The 19,853-nt window shown below is 50.9% G+C and overlaps 1 protein-coding gene across 1 annotated transcript in view; it reads left to right on the top strand.

Moving 5' to 3' along the window:
* tanc2b (tetratricopeptide repeat, ankyrin repeat and coiled-coil containing 2b) overlaps nt 1–19,757 on the top strand; it is a 20,713-nt gene extending 956 nt beyond the window's left edge. The window contains exons 3-25 of the mRNA XM_067244285.1: nt 1,128–1,317; nt 1,693–1,941; nt 4,787–4,912; nt 5,910–5,945; nt 6,442–6,723; nt 6,816–6,925; nt 8,027–8,258; nt 8,416–8,585; nt 8,767–9,045; nt 9,182–9,510; nt 9,691–9,799; nt 9,939–10,061; nt 10,234–10,470; nt 10,752–10,955; nt 11,122–11,215; nt 11,423–11,556; nt 11,700–11,823; nt 11,978–12,153; nt 12,273–12,405; nt 14,551–14,642; nt 14,857–15,003; nt 15,165–15,265; nt 15,367–19,757. Coding sequence (XP_067100386.1) covers nt 1,128–1,317; nt 1,693–1,941; nt 4,787–4,912; nt 5,910–5,945; nt 6,442–6,723; nt 6,816–6,925; nt 8,027–8,258; nt 8,416–8,585; nt 8,767–9,045; nt 9,182–9,510; nt 9,691–9,799; nt 9,939–10,061; nt 10,234–10,470; nt 10,752–10,955; nt 11,122–11,215; nt 11,423–11,556; nt 11,700–11,823; nt 11,978–12,153; nt 12,273–12,405; nt 14,551–14,642; nt 14,857–15,003; nt 15,165–15,265; nt 15,367–17,326 — 5,637 coding nt within the window. The 3' untranslated portion in view covers nt 17,327–19,757. The remainder of the gene's footprint in view (nt 1–1,127; nt 1,318–1,692; nt 1,942–4,786; nt 4,913–5,909; nt 5,946–6,441; nt 6,724–6,815; nt 6,926–8,026; nt 8,259–8,415; nt 8,586–8,766; nt 9,046–9,181; nt 9,511–9,690; nt 9,800–9,938; nt 10,062–10,233; nt 10,471–10,751; nt 10,956–11,121; nt 11,216–11,422; nt 11,557–11,699; nt 11,824–11,977; nt 12,154–12,272; nt 12,406–14,550; nt 14,643–14,856; nt 15,004–15,164; nt 15,266–15,366) is intronic.
* The last annotated feature ends 96 nt before the right edge of the window (nt 19,758–19,853 follow it).

Here is a 19,853-nt window from a genome sequence, read left to right on the forward strand (position 1 = left end):
AGCACCCCTTAAATGTGTTGTTTGATATATTAACTGCTTGTGTTTTGTCATCACAAAAGTAATTGCGTTTCAGCACAAAATGTCGTCTCCAACATCACTAGGGGAAAAACCTAGAGAAGCTACCTGCTGTCTAGTAATCATAGCTGTGGTTTTCAGAGTGCGGCTCCATCTGTGAGAGCAAGGTCACCTCAGCCTTCTGAGGGTGCATTGCCTGCGTCCCCCCTGCTTCAGAGAGGCCGGGCTCTAGACTGGGTTGTTGGGGGCGGAGCTGCTCCTGAGACACGTGCTGTGTGTGGTCGTCTCCTGCCGGGTTAGAGCTCCTGGGAATGTGCCAGCTGTGCTGGACAGGAGGGCCCAGCAACCCTCCTAAGAAGCCTAACCCCCACCCCCCTGTCCTCTAACACACACACATACACACACACACACACACACACGTCAGCTGTCAGCACCCCCTGAGACAGAGGCCAGAGAGGCCAAGGGGACTGACTCCAGTAGAGGGTCAGGGGCCACAGTAAGACAAGCAGCACGGCCCTGCTGTGTTTCTGCTTGGCCAGTCACTACCCCCCCCCCCCACAACCCGAGTTTCCCCTCCAACTCGAGCACTGTCTTTAAAGACAGATTGTGAGTGTGTGTGCGGGTGAGCGGGCAGATTAACTGTGCCAGGCTGCCGCCGACCCCTGCAGGGCCCTCTCATCCTAACCTGAGCTGACATCAGGCGAGGTCTCCGCAGGGTGCCGTGGAAACATTGTGACAGGCACCGTGCAACAGGAGGAGAACAGGAAGTGCACCGGCCCTGTCAGCAAGGCCGCGGACTGCCATCCGTCTTTCTCACACACGCACACACACACGCACAAACGTGTGTTCGGTTCAACTCCGAAAAACTGCACAGTGTGGTACCGCTTACTCAGTGAATACTTTAATGTAAACCATGAGGCTTTATGGTTGGCATATTTTTTTGCAGTTTTGCCTTCTTTAGCTGTCAAATAACCAGCTAAAAGGTGTGATTTCACTGATTCCCTTGTGGTGGTAATGTGTGTCCACTGATGCCACTGTGATGCTGATACTGCCTGTCCGTGTGTGTGTGTGTTTGTGTTTGTGCGTGTGTGCCTGCGTGTTTTGTCCTCCAGGGCCTGACTTCCAACCAGAGGATGAGCCCTTGCTCCACCCTGACCAGCAGCACAGCGTCCCCCCCAGGAGGCAGCCCCTGCTCCACCCTGCCCCCCACCACCCCCGGCCAGCCCAGCAACAGGGACTGTGCCTACGGCTCCATCACAAGCCCCACCTCCACTCTGGAAAGCAGAGACAGCGGCATCATCGGTGACTACTCATCACACACACACGCACACTGACGCACACACACACACACACTGACGCACACACACACACACTGAGGCACACACACAGATACACACACTGCAGGGAGTCAGGTGGCTGAGCGGTTAGGGATTCGGGCTAGTAATCCGAAGGTTGCCAGTTCGATTCCCAATGCCAACTGACGTTGTGTCCTTGGGCAAGGCACTTCACCCTACTTGCCTCGGGGGAATGTCCCTGTACTTACTGTAAGTCGCTCTGGATAAGAGCGTCTGCTAAATGACTAAATGTAAATGTAAAATGACTAAATGTAGGTAAGCCTTCTCCTGGCCCCCTCCCTGTGTTTCCTCTGAGAGCAGCCTGTCCCCCCGTGTGTTGCAGCCACCCTGACTAGCTACTCTGAGAACATGGAGCGGGGTGCTAAATACGGTGAGGGTTCCCGCGGCAACCTAAAGCTGTGGCAGTCTCAGAAGTCTGGCATGGACTCGTTCCTGTACCGCGTGGACGAGAACATGACTGCCTCCACCTACAGCCTCAACAAGATCCCTGAGCGGAGCCTGGAGAGCATGTCCCCCCACTCCGCTCACTCTATCCCCCTGTACCTCATGCCCCGCCCCAACTCTGTGGCAGGTGAGTCCCTCCTACCCCTGCTCCCACCCCTGCTCCCACCCCCATCCCTCTCCCCATCTTATTCCCTGCATGTTTCTTCCCCAGTGTGTCTGTTAGCCCCTGTGTGAAACTATGACCTTGACTATGACTACCACAGCACTGAAAGGTGTTCACAGTTGCTCTACACACAGTGCGTATCTATGCTAATGTCTAACCAGACAGAGAGAGAGAGGAATGGAGGTTTAAGGAATAGCAATGAGCAGCCTGTCCTGGTTACAGGAAAATGAATACTTGAGTGTGCACGTAAATGTGTTTTCATGCGTGGGGAGGATATGTTTGCCAGGGGATTGTTGGAGCTTAGACCAGCTCCTCATGCTGGTCGTGCACCTCTGTGTGACACTGGCTGTCTGACAGCAAGCAAGGCTTTAGAGAAGGAAGTTTCATGTTCTCCTTCATAATGAGACCATCAAAGGACAGACCGACAAGGAGGAAGGAGGGTTCAGAGCCTGACATGAAAATGCATTAGCTCACATGAGCTGGAGAGGGGGAGATCATTTTATAGAGACCTGTAGGGTGATCCTTTAGAAGGCGAATGGGGTCTGAATGGAGGAGAGGAGAGAGATAGATGCATTAAGAAGAAGGGGAGATCGGTCTCTGTCTGCCATCAGGAGGGAGGGCTAGGAGGAGAGCCTGCTGTGGATTGGCTGTGCTCGCACAGTGGTGGAACATCAAAGCCCGGGGCATTATCTGTTTCTATCCCCCAGAGTGACCCAGAGACTGCTTTGAAGTGCAGGAGTAGAAAGCTGTCTAGGAGGATGGAGGGACAGAGTAGAGGAAAAAAAGGAGGAGGAATAGGAGGAGGAAGAGAAAGGTCCACTCCATTACTTAATGAGGGAAAGGAGATGGTGAAAAGGTATAAATGGTGGAACAATCGTAAAAAATGAAGAATTCATCTTTTGGATGATTCTCTGTTCCTCTGAGGAGAATAGGGTAGAGCTCAACTGAATATAAATGTCCATTATCCTTAAATAACTGACATTTTGCTCTGTGGACCTTGAGAGGAGAAAGGGAAACAAGCACCTACTAAGCGTCCATAGCAAGACCCTGCCAATGTTTAACATTGTCCTTATGGAAGAAGCTTTTGTTTCACTCTTTCTGATAGTGACGTTCTGCTAGCTACAGTGCAGGATGATCGTCTCCAAGCCTATATTACATAATCATACACTGTGTAAATGTTGTACTGGAAAGGTATTCTTGCAGAACCTGAGCCCATCTCATATCTGAAATGACCGGCGTGACTGTGGTAGACTCTGATCCCAGGCCCGCCTGCTCAGTCTGCCCTGATTGGAAGACAGTGATAGGGCTGGGCGTGTGTTATCCCCGGACTGTCAAACAGGAAGTGACTGATTTAGCAGCCATAGCTCACAGCCAGAAGGGTCTCCTTTATTAAGCCCGGGAGGCATTTTATGACACACACTCTCTCGCGTTCTCTCTGCTTTCTTTCTTTTTTCCCCTCAGTTTCTTTTCACTCCCGTTGAACGTGCTGCTTTAGCGCAGGGGCACGGTCGCTGCAGTCTACTGCATTGCAGATAGATATTGTCACACGTTCACACACTCACAGTTAAAAAGTTAAAAAGCGAGTTCATGTTCCTTCTTCCTAACCCAGAGTCTTGGACGTGTCTCCCTAGGCTGTGCTGGAGCCCGTTCCCTGTTCAATGCCCACCCCATTCTGATCAGGGCCAAACCCCCAACATTCCCAGCTGCTGAAGTCTCTCCATTTTGGGAAACTAGTGTGGCTTATTGTTGGTGCCATGACTGTGGTGACTCAGTCTGTACACTCTCTCTGTGACACACACACACACATACACACACACTGATTGCTGAGACATTATCTCCTGCACGCACACGAATTGCTGTGGTTTGAGCCCAGCGAGTCGGACAGTTGGACAGCACCGAGACAGAGCTTGTTCCTGAGGGCCCTTCTTCTGGAATATTCTACTGTGGGGCCAAGGCTATGCTTCTGGGTGTGTGTGGTCATAGTAGTGTTGGCTGATCAGAGACAGATGGAACAATGCTGGAATCAACCCTACCTTTCCTTACTCTGTGATGCCTCTTGGGACATCTGGACCTGAGAGAAGTCCAGGTAATGTAGCTGAGGAACCCCAGGGTGTTCCTGTTCCTGGAGAACCTGTTCGCATCAGCGCTCGCGCTCCGTATGTTGTACTCTCTGTCCATCGGTAGTCAGAGGTGGTTGGGATGATTGTATGATTCTGGCTCCTTTGTTGGGAGTCTCACCACAATCCGTTATTAGTCCAAATCTGATGAGGTTTGGTTGTTTGATTTGCATGCATTCCATCTGTATGCTAAGTAAACACGGTATATACAATCCGATCAATTCTAGGGGTCTGGGGGAACACAGTTACTCTCCGATTCATAGTAACTGACTTGAGGACTCCCTCCTCCCAGTGTCTCTCAGAAACACGTTCCTCTCCCTCCATCAAGGCTGGGGGGCTCAGTGAATGTTCAGCGCTCCCCTGAGCTGCCCTGAGGACACGGCGTGGAGTGAACAGGCAGCAGCAGCTACCGAGTTGGGCTAGAGCTAGATGAGCTAGATGCCTGGTGGCATGTGCTTCCCCTCCATGAAACACAGACGCGGCGGGGGCGGGACCGGGGGCCGTCTGGGGGCGAGGCCCACCTCTCACCGTCAGCGGACTACTGAAGCGGGCCTCAGGCAGGAGCTGATGTTCTGTGTGTGGATGTAGGTGTAATCAAGTGATTTACTTGGCCTGCTCTCTTCTGTCTGCCCCTTCATCCCTCCACACACACACATACACGCACACTCTTACACAAACACACACACCCTCAGCCACCAGCTCGGCTCACTTGGAGGACCTGGCGTACCTGGATGAGCAGAGACACGCCCCGCTGCGCACAGCGCTGCGCATGCCCAGACAGAGCACGGTGGCCGGCCGCCCCGGCCAGGACCCGAGAGGTGAGCCACTTCAGCTACGACGCCGCACAACGCCCATCCCCGTTCTCCTCATCTCCCTCCAAGTCTCTCTCTCTTTCTGTCTCTCTCTCTCTGACTCACCGACTCTTCTACAGCTTCTATTAAAGATGCACAGTCAAATGAAAGTGGAGAATTGGAGAGACATTTTGCATGCAAATTGTTGCAGTAGCTTCTTAATGGTTAAAAATGACAGATGACAGAATGCACCAAAATTAGGAAATCTTTTAAAGGTGGGACATTTCCTGAAAACATGCATTCACTTTAAACCCAGAATACATTTATTTCAGTCATCCCCATCCTCTGCTCTTTTACTTCTCTCCATACAACCATCCATCTCTCCTCTTTTACTTTTCTGATCCTCCATCCATCCATCCCTCCCTTATCTTTTCTCATCCTCCAATCCCCCTCTATTGGTCTACCTCTTCTCAACCTCCTATCCCTCTCCCTTTTCACCTCTTCTCATCCTCCCATCTCTGCCTCCTCCTTCACCTCTCCTCACCCCCCCACCCCTCTCTGCTCCCTGCTCAAGGCTGCTCAGATGCTGTGAGTCATCCTCACCTACTGACGAATTAAATAGTCTCAGAAATGTTTGTCTGGCCAGCCTGGCTCGCACGCACACACATTTATGCACACGCACACACACACACACACACACTCACACACAAACAAACTAGCTCCCTGATTTGGTTTTCAAGGATTTCATCTGGCTCTGTCGGTTTACAGACACTGTCATTAACTGTGTGATATGACTCACGTCTGGGATGGGACTCGGAGAGAACACCTTCTTCTGGGGCCGCGCTGTGTTACCTAATACATCATGTCTCATCTGTTGGTGCATTGAAGAGCTTGTATTCTGCCTCATCCATATGCCCATTGATCCACAGAACACACTGGAATGCCGTAACGCTCCAATCCTCTTTTTCACTGCTCTCTCTCTCTCTCTCTCTCCTCTCTCGCTTGTCTGTTCTCTTCTCCCCAGCCTCTGCTAACTCCCATGCCTGGCAGTCCCAGTCCCGTAAGTTCCTCTCCTGGTAGCTGGTTCCACGTGGCCGCAAGTCTCCCTCCACGCACCCACAGCTGTCACCTACTGCTTTACACGCATCCTCTTTGATTCATAGTCTAGACCAAGGCTGCTCCATTGAACGGTCAGATATTCAGACGGACATTTTGACCTCTAAGAACAAAGAACATTTCTGTAGAGATAACGAACATTCCACTTCTCAAAGGATCAAAAGATACGATAGGTCTTTCATTTCTGGTGGGAAACCTTACCTAAGAGATACTCCTTTTTTGGTCTCACACAACTGAGATGATACTCAGTCTTGCCTGGAAAGTGCACCCTCTAGTGAGGAAACAACATGCGTACATCTACAGACATAAAATCAGACAAACAGTTTCTGCCTTCAAAGCTAATGTTTCACTTAGGTTTTCACTTAAGTCCATATAGTTGCATATTGTGTGATTGAGAATGAAACCTCACAGTCCTGCATCTTTCTCCTGACTCTCTCCAGTGCGCTTGGCGCCGTACAGGCCTGCCGACATCTCTCTGAAGCCCCTGCTCTTTGAGGTGCCCAGCATCACCATGGACTCGGTCTTCACCGGCAGGGAGTGGCTCTTCCAGGAGATCGATGCCCAGCTCAACAACCCCGACTCCAGCAACAACCGCGGCGTGGTGGTGGTGGGCAACATCGGCTTCGGCAAGACGGCCATCATCTCCCGCCTCGTGGCGCTCAGTTGCCACGGCACCCGCATGAGGCAGATCGCCTCGGACAGCCCGCAGGCGTCACCTAAACGTAGGCACCTGCCCCTCGCGTCTCCCAATCTCGACGGGGAACCCCATAGTTGTCCCACCTGTGAGCGCGCGTGTGTGTTTGTCCCCCATCAGATGGAGAGGGTCTGCCCCTCAGCCACGGCACCCTGGGGGGGGGCAGCTGTCCCGGGACCCCGGAGATGAGACGCCGCCAGGAGGAGGCGATGAGACACCTGGCCTCTCAGGTACCCAGGCCGTTCACACCCCCTCAGACACATGCCTCTTTTACCCTGGAGTTTCCATGACAACCGTCCTTGAATGATAGTGTCTGCCTTCCATCATGTTGTCACAAAACCTGTGAGTCACCAAGCCGGCCTACACAACCAATCCACGTATCATCCGCCGTGGGCCCACAACCTCTTGAGCTGCCTTCCAGTGGAGCTGAAGTACTAGGCTGTGTTAAACCCTCGCCCTGTTTGGATTGATGCACCTGTCTGGAATATAAACCTGATGGTCAGCGAGGCCCCAGTTCACTGGCTGTGTGGGCCCTGTTTGCTGCCAGTGTGGGCCCTGTCCCCCCTGCTGCTCTATAACCAGCCCCAATGTGTTGCATTATGCAGATGCTTTTATATGAGGAAAACAAGCTCTGCCAGGGAGACTCATGAAATATTGATGCCTGCAGAGAAGCCATTTCCCAGTTTGACTATTAAATAGTGTTAACTGTATATGCATTAATAATCGAGCCCACGCTCTCGTTTGCCATTTGTTTTAAGCCCAATGTGTGTGGACATCAACACTCTATCAATATTTTTCTTTATTTCTCTCCCTTTGTTTGCGCTGCCCTTTTTAACAAAGCTTGGCTCACTTCAAACCCTGTCTCTGATCTCCCTCTTCCCTGGGCTGTCTGCGCCTGCTGCTGCGCTCCTAATTGGCCTAACCTCTCCTTCTCTAGAACGTTCATGTTACTGGCTCTCAGAAGTTCATCAGGTCATGCGGCGAATAGACGATGATGGATGGATTAACAGGTTTAGATTATTCCTCTGCACTCGTCCTTTCTGACTCTGTGTCGCCTCGCCGTCTGACACGGTCTGGACTGATATGAAGTGTGCCGGCGAGTTCTGAATTATTAATAGGTGAAACCACTGAGTCAAACGATAAGCATTATGTTTCATTAAACCACAATCACCCACCATGAAGAAGTTGACTCAGTCCCAAATGAGTCATAGCAGTGCATATCATAAATTAGGATTCAACACGGGTAACAATATGCTGTGTTATCTACACCCTCCGAGGCACGTCTGTCATTTTAATTTAGTAATTTTCCCCTCCTCTCTGCCCGGCCCTAGGTGGTGGCCTACCACTACTGCCAGGCGGACAACGCCTACACCTGCCTGGTGCCGGAGTTCGTCCACAACGTGGCGGCCCTGCTGTGCCGGGCCCCCCAGCTCCTGGCCTACCGAGAGCTGCTCCTGAGGGAACCCCACCTCCAGAGCATGCTCAGCCTGCGCTCCTGCGTCCAGGACCCCCTGGCGTCCCTGAGGAGGGCGGTCCTAGAGCCCCTGGATGCTCTTTATAAAGGTCCCACCTTCCGTCTCTGCATCGCACTCCGTGTCTTAGGAACAGTTCACACGGTTCTACACGACTATTGTCATGGTGCCATTCATAATCGCTCCCTACTGTTGATTTATAATCATAATAATAATAATCATATCGACTCATGTCCTTTGTATTTCAGAGAGGAAGATCACCTCTGAAGAAGACCTGGTCATCCTCATTGATGGACTTAATGAGGCAGAGTTCCACAAGCCCGACTACGGAGACACCATTGTGTCTTTCCTGAGTAAAACAGTAAACAAGTTTCCTCCGTGGCTCAAGCTTGTTGTCACTGTGAGGACCACGCTGCAGGTTGGTGGACTGTGCGTGCATGAATACCTCAGTGTCAGAGGAGGCAAGCTCATTTCAAATTCAGTTGGTTTTCAGTTATTTGGAGACTGAAAATCACTTTCTTGTGTGTCACCAAATGCTCATATGATTCACCCTCCCCTTGTGTGTTCCCCTACTCTCACTCACCCGTCCCTCCCTCCAGGAGATCACCAAGCTGCTGCCTTTCCACCGGATCTCCCTGGACAGGCTGGAGGAGAACGACCCCATCGACCAGGATCTGCAGGGGTACATCTTGCACCGGATCCACAGCAGCCCTGAGATCCAGAACAACATCTCCCTCAATGGCAAGATGGACAACACCACCTTCGGCAAGCTCAGCTCCCACCTCAAGGCCCTGAGCCAGGGGTCCTACCTTTACCTGAAGCTCACCTTTGACCTCATTGAGAAGGGCTACCTGGTCCTCAAAAGCTCCAGCTACAAGGTAGATACCCTCTCATGGCTGCCACGGTTCATGACTGTGGGAGGGGAGGAGTGGAAGATGCTGCCTCTCTGGCCCGCGACCCTTCCTTTCCTTCTAGTAAGTTCCTCTCACTCCTCACAACTGTCCCGCTCCGTAGGTGGTGCCCGTGAACCTGGCGGAGGTCTACCTGCTGCAGTGCAACATGCGCTTCCCCACGCAGTCGTCCTTCGAGCGGGCGCTGCCCCTGCTCAACGTGGCCGTGGCGTCCCTCCACCCGCTGAACGACGAGCAGATCTACCAGGCCATCAACGCCGGCTGGCTGGAGGGCACGCTGGACTGGGAGGACTTCCATCAGCGCGTGGACAACCTGTCCGTGTTCCTGGTGAAGAGGAGGGACGGGACGCGCATGTTCGTGCACCCCTCCTTCCGGGAGTGGCTGATATGGAGGGAGGAAGGAGAGAAGACCAAGTTCCTCTGCGACCCCAGGTTGGTGGGCCTACCGATCCAGAGGCCGTTCCGTGGGTTCTACTACGATTTGTTGTTTTTGCGATAGGATGCTTGCGTTACGTGTTTCGTCCAATGAAAAGATCGGGAAGGTTTTGAGGTTGGCTTTAGCGGCCTGGGGAGATCTGAGCACAGTCTTAACTCGCTTATCTTCCACTTTAGGAGTGGGCACACCCTCCTGGCCTTCTGGTTCTCTCGCCAGCAGAACAAGCTGAACCGACAGCAGACCATCGAGCTTGGCCACCACATCCTTAAAGCACACATCTTCAAGGTAAACTGCTCTCTGAATAGTCTCTCTCTCTCAAACAAACACACTCAGATATACATATTCACACACAAACATACGCACGTGTTCCTGGCATTGGTGAAAGCACAACAAAGCAAGCTCACGTTGCTGTGCAATCTCTCAGGGCCTGAGCAAGAGGGTTGGGGTTTCCTCATCGATCTTGCAAGGGCTTTGGGTGTCCTACAGCTCAGAGGGCCTGTCCACCGCGCTGTCGTCACTTCGAAACCTCTACACGCCCAACATCAAGGTACGCGCTCCTAGAGAGGAAGTTCCCTGCTTCTGGAGCTACAAGTTTCAATGTTTGTCAGAATACGTAACGAAGAAGACGGTTAACGCCAAAGATGCAGTTATGTATGTTCCTCTTGTCTCGGCTCTGTGTTCTGAGGTGCTTCCATCTCCGCTATGTGTGTGTGTACTAGGTGAGCCGGCTATTGATGCTGGGCGGGGCCAACGTGAACTACCGTACAGAGGTCCTGGCCAACGCCCCTGTGCTGTGTGTGCACGCCCACCTGGGCTACATGGACATGGTGGGGCTGCTGCTGGAGTACGGAGCCTGGGTGGACGCCCCCTCAGAGAGAGGCCTCACCCCCCTTGGCTACGCAGCCTCCGCCGGACACATGGCTATCGTCACCACTCTGTGTCGCAAGAAAGCCAAGGTAGGCCGGAGGAGTGTGTGTGTGTGTGTGTGTGTTGGTGGGAAAGAGAGTTCTGCTCATGTCTCAGCTGACATCATCAGGGCAGGAGAGGAACTGGAGACAAATCAAAGCAGGTGTCCAACGAGATCCCTGCCTTTATAATCGTTCTAATTTCCCAGATGCTTGAGTCGTAGGCACAAGCTTATTTGGCGGTCGTGGCTCGTGTCTGTTGTGGCGCCCGCTCAGAGAGCTCCAGAGGAAAGCTGCACTACAGCACCTGTGTGTGTTCCTCCTATAAACAGGTGGACCACCTGGATAAGAACGGCCAGTGTGCCTTGGTGCACGCAACCCTCAGAGGACACCTGGAGGTGGTCAAGTACCTCATCCAGTGTGACTGGGGCCTGGGAGGACAACAACAACAGCAGCAGCAGCAGCCAGCTGCCTTCAGTAAGAGCCATGCAGTCCAGCAGGCTCTCGTTGCTGCGGCCAGTATGGGGTACACAGAGGTAGGCTGGCTAGTCTTATCTACAACAGGGTCTGAAACAGTATAGTATAGATGATTTGCCATTCCTAGTCTTCGGTTGTATTCATCTTCAGCTAGGTTATGCAGTCGTTACGCACTTTCTTCAAACCCTAATTTTTGCGGTGAAATGGTGTCTGGTGTGACTGCAGATTGTGACCTATCTACTGGACCTGCCAGAGAAGGACGAGGAGGAGGTAGAGCGTGCTCAGATCAACAACTTTGACACACTCTGGGGAGAGACAGGTATTTTAAACCCAGAATTCCACCTTATTGACAGGAATCTTCCTGTTTCTGACTTGTTGGTTACAGTCTGAGATACAGCCATATCTACACATACTACTTAGTGTTGAATGGTGACTTGGAGTGTGAAGACACGGCTTTCACAAACACACAACCGTGCAGGGAAACTAGATCAGCATTAAGGAGGATCTGTGTCTCTGTGTGCCTCAGCTCTGACGGCGGCAGCGGGGCGGGGCCAGATGGACGTGTGCCGTCTGCTCCTGGAGCAAGGGGCCGCCGCGGCCCAGCCCAACAGGCGAGGCATCGTCCCCCTCTTCAGCGCGGTGCGGCAGGGCCACTGGCAGGTCAGGGAACCAGAAAGCTCACGCCTTCAAATCTGTCACACGTCCGACTCTAACGCCACCCTGTTCAAGAGAAGAACAACACACCTGAAGCAGATAACAAGGCTTGTCAGTAGATGGTGATGGTCTTTGTGGTTGTCCTGCAGGTAGTGGACCTGCTCCTGACCCACGGGGCTGACATGAACCTGGCGGACAAGCAGGGGCGCACCCCCCTGATGATGGCTGCCTCCGAGGGCCACCTGGACACGGTGGAGTTCTTACTGGTCCAAGGTGAGGCCCTCTGTCCCAGCTCGAGCCTTGCACTCTGTCTCGCTCCACGCCTCGCCAAAAAGGATTTTACATTTACACTGTTCTACCAGCAGCTAAGCTAAGCTGTAGCCACATTTGCTACATTGACCTTTGACCCATCCTCCCTCTCTCCCAGGTGCCTCTCTGGCCATGACGGACAAGGAGGGTCTGACTGCTCTGAGCTGGGCGTGTCTCAAGGGCCATCTGCCCGTGGTGCACTATCTGGTGGAGCAGGGCGCGGCCACGGACCACGCTGACAAAAATGGACGCACACCTTTGGATCTGGCGGCCTTTTATGGAGACTCTGAGGTGGTGAGTGGTCAACAGAAAAGGAAAGAGGTGGAGCCCTGGTCAGGGTTAGCGCAGCTCATTCCCCCGCTGCTGGAACAAGACACTTAAGAAAATGTTTTTTTTCTTGTCCGTGTTTTCAGGTCCAGTTCCTGGTGGATCACGGGGCCATGATAGAACAGGTGGACTACAGTGGGATGCGTCCTCTCGACCGGGCAGTGGGCTGCAGAAACACATCCGTGGTGGTCACCTTGCTCAAGAAAGGAGCCAAGATAGGTATTGACCTGACCTCTGGACCTAGGAGTGTCTCCCACTCCATAACAGCGGCTACCTCCACTCCATCGCACTCTGCCAGTTCTAAAATAATACCCCTGACTGACATTAAGCATTTCTATCAAGCACTCTGTATATACGGGTGAAATGTGTTGTGAAAAGTCATGTACTGCAAATCAGACATGCATGCAAGACGCTGAAATGACGCCCAGACTCCCTGTTGTGGCAGTCCCATGCTGCCTCCTGGCTGTCCCTCTAAGGCAGTCATCCAGCTCAGCTAGGCTAAGCTAAACACCCCTCCCCAGCCCCACTACTGCACCTTGCTGCTGCCTCCTGGCTGTCCCTCTAAGGCAGTCATCCAGCTCAGCTAGGCTAAGCTAAACACCCCTCCCCAGCCCCACTACTGCACCTTGCTGCTGCTTCCTGGCTGTCCCTCTAAGGCAGTCATCCAGCTCAGCTAGGCTAAGCTAAACACCCCTCCCCAGCCCCACTACTGCACCTTGCTGCTGCCTCCTGGCTGTCCCTCTAAGGCAGTCATCCAGCTCAGCTAGGCTAAGCTAAACACCCCTCCCCAGCCCCACTACTGCACCTTGCTGCTGCCTCCTGGCTGTCCCTCTAAGGCAGTCATCCAGCTCAGCTAGGCTAAGCTAAACACCCCTCCCCAGCCCCACTACTGCACCTTGCTGCTGCTTCCTGGCTATTCATGGCTCAAATGTTGTACCGTTAACTTTGCTCCTGTATCTCTCTCTCTCTCTCTCTCTCTCTCTCTCTCTCTCTCTCTCTCTCTCTCTCTCTCTCTCTCTCTCTCTCTCTGGTCTTTCCTCTCTGAACTGTCCCTGTCTCTTTTTTTCTAATCTCTTTCTCTCCCCTCTCTTTTCTCTCTTTCTCTCTGCTGGCAGTTTCGCAGAGAGATGACTGTTACCGCTGTTGCCGTTTTCTTTCTGTGTTTCTCAATTTTTTCGTTGCTAAGGCACTTTTTCACGCTTCTCACTGCTGCTTTTCTGTGTTCCTTTTCTGACTCCTTCTTCTCTGCCGCCACCTCTTTCTCCTTTTCTCTTTCCTCCACCATGCCTTCTCTCTCTCTCAAACACTCCCACTCACCTTTTTATCCTCGGTTTCCTTTGGCAATTCTCGCCTCCGCTCTCCCCACCCCTCCGCTCCGCTCTCCCCTCCCCTTACACTCACTCCCTCGCTCATGACCTCCCTGACCCCTTCCCCCTGACTCCGCCTCTCTTTCCGGCGCCAGGATGTCAGACGCTGCCCAGTCGGCCGAGAGGTAAAGCCAAGGCAGTCGACTTCTCACCCCACCAGGCATTTTGACAGCTCTATCTCCTCTCTCTGTGTTGTCTCTGTGTGCCAGGCGAGCTTAGCTACCAATTTCAAAAATAACATTCAGGTATTAGCATCGACATATGATTGGTCTGCTTAGAGGTAGATGTTTCAGCTTCAGGTTGTCTATGACGCATGCCAAGCCTCTAGACCATATTGTGTACGAAGTCTTTTCTTATTCCATCTCACAGATGCATGACTAAACCCTTCCTATAATCCTCCTCGCTTGGAAGAAATAGTGCATCTGCATGTGTTTGTATTGCCTACTACTACAGGTTCAGGTGATAGACTGTGCCTAGTTCCTCTTGGTGGGTATCAGGGCACTCGGTCCTGACGTCCTGCTCCACACACTTCTCCAGACAGAGGCTAATGTGGTCTGGCCTGCCCACCTGTTCTGTGTGTTCATGTGCTCGACCAACCCTGCTCCTCTTCTGCTCTCTGTGCGGGCATGGGGTTTCAAAGATGGCTGTCGCAGACAGAAGTAGAAGAATTGGAATAGATACTTCTTCATCCATTTATTTTTGAGCGAATTCTGTTGGACGATGTCCACATTTCTAGTTCATGCAGGGACATTTGTTTTTTTGAGGGCATATTGTTCTAGCAGTTCTACTGTACCATACCGTATCGAGGCCAGAGGATAGAATAGGGTAATTTCCTCTGCAGCTGATGCCTGTCTACCTACCTCATTCTTTGTTTGTTTGTTTGTTGTTGTTGTTGTTATTGTTTGTGTCTTGTAACCGATTGCTCCCTCCCATTTGTTGTGTTGTTGTCTCCCTTGGTTGCTCACCTTTCTCTCTGTCCTTTCTGTCTACCCCCCAGGTCCAGCCACATGGGCAATGGCCACCTCCAAACCTGACATCATGATAATCCTACTTAGCAAACTGATTGAGGAAGGAGACAGTTTCTACAAGGTGAGGGTCTTTACCTCTGGGGGAAAAAACGACAGCTCGTAGTTTATGTCTTTTAAATTGTTTTGTTTTGTTCGGTATTTAGCATTTTCCGCAAATCTATTTACCAATGCAAATTGCATGACATTACGATGCCCTTTTTTGGGCAAAGGAGTAACTGTGTTATTTACATCAGTAGATGTCTCACTAGAAGCGTGTCTCTGTGTTTCTCTGACAGAAGGGGAAGGTGAAGGAGGCTGCACAGCGTTACCAGTGCGCCCTCAAAAAGTTCCCGCGTGAAGGTTTCAGTGAGGACCTGAAGGCTTTTGGGGAGCTCAAAGTTTCTATTTTCCTTAACCTGTCCAGATGTCGGCGGAAAATATACGTGAGTTTGAAAATTGTGGTGAAGGCTTCGAATATTTTTCTCTAAAATCTTGAATTGTCCAGGATGTTGTCTACCTATCTATTTATAGTACATTTCATACGAGTATCTGACCCTTACGGTTATTCTGTTCCTCCCTGCTACCCTGACGTTGCCATTTATAGGACTTTGGGATGGCTGAAGAATTTGCTACCAAGGCGTTGGAATTGAAACCAAACTCCTACGAGGCATACTATTCCAGGGCTCGTGCCAAGCGTAGCAGCAGGTAGGCCATGCTCTATCACCTGCTCACGTTTCAAATCCATCATCCATCCATTTTACTATAACCAGCCATATGTTAAACATACCTTGTCCGGTCCTCTGCAGGCAGTTCCCCGAAGCCTTAGAGGACCTGAATGAAGCCATGAAGCACTGCCCCAACAACCGTGAGATCCAGCGGCTGCTGCAGCGGGTGGAGGAGGAGTGCCACCAGCTCAGTCTGGAGGAACAGCAGGAGCTGGAGCCCCTCCCCTCACCGCCCCCGACTCCGCCCCCAGAGGAGGAGCTGATCCTGGACATGCCCCTCCCCCCTCCCCCAGAGCCAAGGCTGGAGGACATGGAGTCCGTCCAGGAGCTGTTTGAGGATGAGGTCTACCTGGAGCAGGAACTGGAGGCCTTGTCCAATCCCTCCAGTCTGCCCATCATCCAGAGCCCCCCGCTCTCTCCCACCCACCATGACCAGGTCTACCTTTCAGGGGGCTCCCCCCTGGGCCAGCCTTATGACTACCATCCCACCTCCAGCTCCATGTCCTCCCCCACCCGTCAAACCTACCAGACCATTTCACCCTCCTTGTCCCCCACCCACCAGAATTCCCACTACCGGCACAGCCCCCCACTCACCTCCCCAGTGAACCAGCCCTCCTATTGTTTCAGCCCACCAGAACAACAGAGCCCCCCACCCTCCCCTCTGCGACGTGGGCCTCAGTACAGAGCCAGCCCCCCCGTGGAGAGCGTGTGTATGTATAGGTCTCAGTCGGGCTCTCCTGTGCGCTACCAGCAGGAGCAGCTCCCCAGCCGGCCCAAATCCCCCCTGTCTAAGATGAGCAGTCAGAGGTCCTTCCAGCTGACCTCGCAGGCCTCCCTGTCCTCCCAGCACCCCCAGGTACAGGGCCTGCGTCTGCAGCCCTCCATGGCCCAGATTGTTCGCACCAACCAGCCAAACAGTGGCTACGGCCAGATGGGGCACCCCATCAGCAGCCGATACCAGGGGGGATCTGTGGATGTGGAGAGCCGGCTAGTTTACCAGCCCTCTCTGGACGGGCGTCCCATGACCCAGGTGCAGGGCAGCCTGAGTGCTGGGGCCCTCTGTCAGCACGGGGGTCGAGGAGGGGTCATGGAGTCAGGCCTGATGAAGGACGAGTTACCCCAGCGCCCCTCCTCAGCCTACCGCGCCAGCAGTGGGGGTATCCGCTACAGCCAGACCCCCCAGATTAGCCGTAGCCAATCAGCCGCCTACTACCCTGTCTCAAAGCATGAGCTGGAGCGCTCCAATGCCCTGCCCCAGTGCCAGCTGGGCTCGCCCGAAATCTCCCACATGGTTAGGCGCCCCATCAGCGCCAACACTACCGAGATCAAGCATAACATGTCCACTCCCAGGCCTCTCATCCACTCCCAGAGCGTGAGCCTGCGCTTTTCCCCTTCCAGCAACAACATCTCCACGGGTTCAACCTGCAATTTAACCCCAGGCTTCAGGCCTTCCAACTCCATTCAGCAGATGGAGATCCCATTGCAGGCAGCATATGAGCGCTCCTGTGATGACATCTCGCCAATCTCACCCTCACAGGGAGGTGGCGGGGGGCTTTACCAGGGCGAGACCACCCGCTCGAGGAACACGCCCTTCATGGGTATAATAGACAAGACCGCACGGACTCAGCAGTACCTGCAGCAGCCGTCACGGCCCTGGGCCATGACCTCTATGGACTCGGCCATCAGCCCCACGTCGCCTGGAAACCTGGTGACGCAGGGCTCCACCTACAGCCCTCCAACGTCGCTAGGCAACATCGCCTACTACAACAAGACCAACAATGCCCAGAATGGACACCTGCTGGAAGAGGACTACTACTCCCCACAATCCTCTCTGAGCAAGCTGGCGAACGGCTCCCGCGGAGGGGATCTCCTGGAAAGGGTGAGCCAGGCACCCACCTACCCGGACGTCAAGATGGCCAGAACTCTGCCAGTAGCACAGGCCTACCAGGACAACATGTACCGGCAGCTCTCCCGCGACTCGAGGCAGGGCCCTCCCTCACCCATCAAACCAAAGAGACCGTTCGTGGAGTCGAATGTGTGAGGGTTGTGTGGGACAGGGTGTGAGTGAAGGTGTGCGAGTGTGAGAGGTGTGTGCGGGGATGGGAGGGAGGTAGGCATCATTTCTGACCTTGGTATCTGATGGATTCATTCAAAACAACTCTGACTTACTGTACTATCACATACGGACAAACATTGGCAGTCAGTTAGACTTACAGACTAACTACTTACAGAGAAACAAGAAGTGGTGACATTTCAAACTCTGCACATATAGGGGAGAGTTCTTGTTAAAGAGACATGTCTACACTAAAACAGAGCCATGTGCACTTCCACAGGGAGCGAGTGAGGTCATACTACTGTGTGTAGTTTGTAGGCCAAATACCTGCTGAACCTTTGGACTCCATGTTCTATCCTTAGTATACAAAGTGTGCTCTTAATCAAGGTTGCTAGGCTCAATGTAATACAACATTAATATATGTTGAGTACTGTAAATTGCTCACAGATTTTAAGCAAATCCACAGTACTATATACGTATATATATATAAACAAACAGTTTGTGTTTGAATTGTATTCTTGTTTCTCCCAGTCTTAAACTTTTTTGTTTCATACTGGGAAAGGGTATTTTAAAGTAAACATGGTGGAAATGAGGGCCATTCATGATCTATGAATTATGAGTTTCATTTAGTTGTATTTGTCATATTTGCTTTACCATGTTATGTTATAACATGTATTTGTTTTCGTCACAGTACATGTACTCATATTCAGCTTAGGTATTAATACATTATACTTAAATGTACTGAACACAACTCATAATATACCTTTAGTATGATGAACAACTGTCTAACTGCCATAGTCTGAATCCCTTCACTTTTTTCCATAACCTCTAAGAATAGCCAGAAACAATTACACACTTTTGAATACCTGCAAAACAGTGTGCTTGTAGAATGTCATTATTTTTAAATGCTTTCAAGCTTTGCAGCTATTGCTATCTCAAAACTATGGTTTTGAGATAGCAATGAACTGAACTGTATCAGACACAGCATTTTTGGCTAGTAAATATTTATTGTATTTTCTCATCACTACATAAATTAATTCATATAATTTGTTGATGGATAATCCATATAGTTTTGTTGTTTGTTTTTAATATTCAGGTTTAAATTACATAGCTAGCAGCGAAGGTCACATAAGCGCCAAAGTTAGGAGGTCCTCTTGCACTTACCACTATGTAGAGGTAATGTCAGAGTACAGATGTATTATTTGAAGACAATGTGAAGTATTTAAACTGAATTGGGTATCTCTCCTTTCTTTTATATTTTAATTTTGTATTATTCAACCCTTTCTGCACTACTGCCTGTGAAGTTCTTAACTAAAGGTGCACTTTACGTATTTTAATTATTTTATTGTTATGACTGACTTTGAATTTAGATTACAGTAAGTGGATGTGTGTAGGTCAGATGGGCCTACAATGGACATTTGATAAAGGATTACTATTGTTTGAAGGAAAAGGAAGTAGAAATGAATCATAACATAAAGAACAATGTTTTAAATATATAGAGATGTATAGTATGTACTATATAGCACAAGTTGTATTGGCTGTATATACCGTCTGAAATATCGCACTCAACCCAACTTCAGATTCTCTCAAAGACAGGTCTTTTCCAAACATCTTTTATGATGTAAGACCCGCACTCTCTTTCTCAGAACCATTGTTCCATCCTCATACATATTCACGCAAGAAAATAAACTGTCTAATTTGTGCAATTATGTCCTAAATAATCTCCTACGCAGGATCCATTCACCACAAACATATTTTTATATTTGCAGACGGAGTGGGTTTAGAGTGCTGAACTGAGAGGCAGAGTGAGTTAGCTGTTAAAAGGGAGATTAATAAAATTGTTCCCAACCCACACTGCAACTCATGGAGTTACACAAGGCACACAGACAGACAAAGCAGATACAGACAGACAGACAGACAGACAGGTAGGCGTGATTTACTTTAGACATACTAGAGCGATGTAGGCCATAGTGTTGCCAGTGAACTGCACTGCTCTGTCCTCATCACAGAATAGCCCTGTCCTGATTGGAGAACAGAATAGCCCTGCCCTGATTGGAGAACAGCCTGCAGAGCCTGTGTGTCTCCCCCAGTTATGTCTGCTATATGAGAGGTATCGAACAGTTATTTATTAAATCAAATGTATGAATTGTAATATTCTTTCAGAAGCATTACTCTTGAGAACCTGGGGTATTTGTTTGATGTAAATGAGTTTGCTGTATATAGCCTAATGCATGTACTATGATTTCCATGAGCTCTAACAAAAACCCATCTGGTATGTATAGTGTCCTGATTCTGTTGATACTCAGTTGGGGTATGGGATAACAGTAGGAAGACAGTTGTCCTGAAATGTTCCTTATCCATTTCCTTCAATCTCATTTGACAGACGCCGACAAACTGAAGTTTTCTATTTTTTATTTTGTTTCAATGTATTTGCTTGCTAAGCAGAGTTCTCTTGTCTGTACATGTGGGCTTTCAGAGCGCTGTGACAAAAAGTTTAATTGAAAACAATAATAAA

The sequence above is a fragment of the Osmerus mordax genome, chromosome 10 (assembly GCF_038355195.1).
Source record: "Osmerus mordax isolate fOsmMor3 chromosome 10, fOsmMor3.pri, whole genome shotgun sequence".
Taxonomy (NCBI): Eukaryota; Metazoa; Chordata; class Actinopteri; order Osmeriformes; family Osmeridae; genus Osmerus; species Osmerus mordax.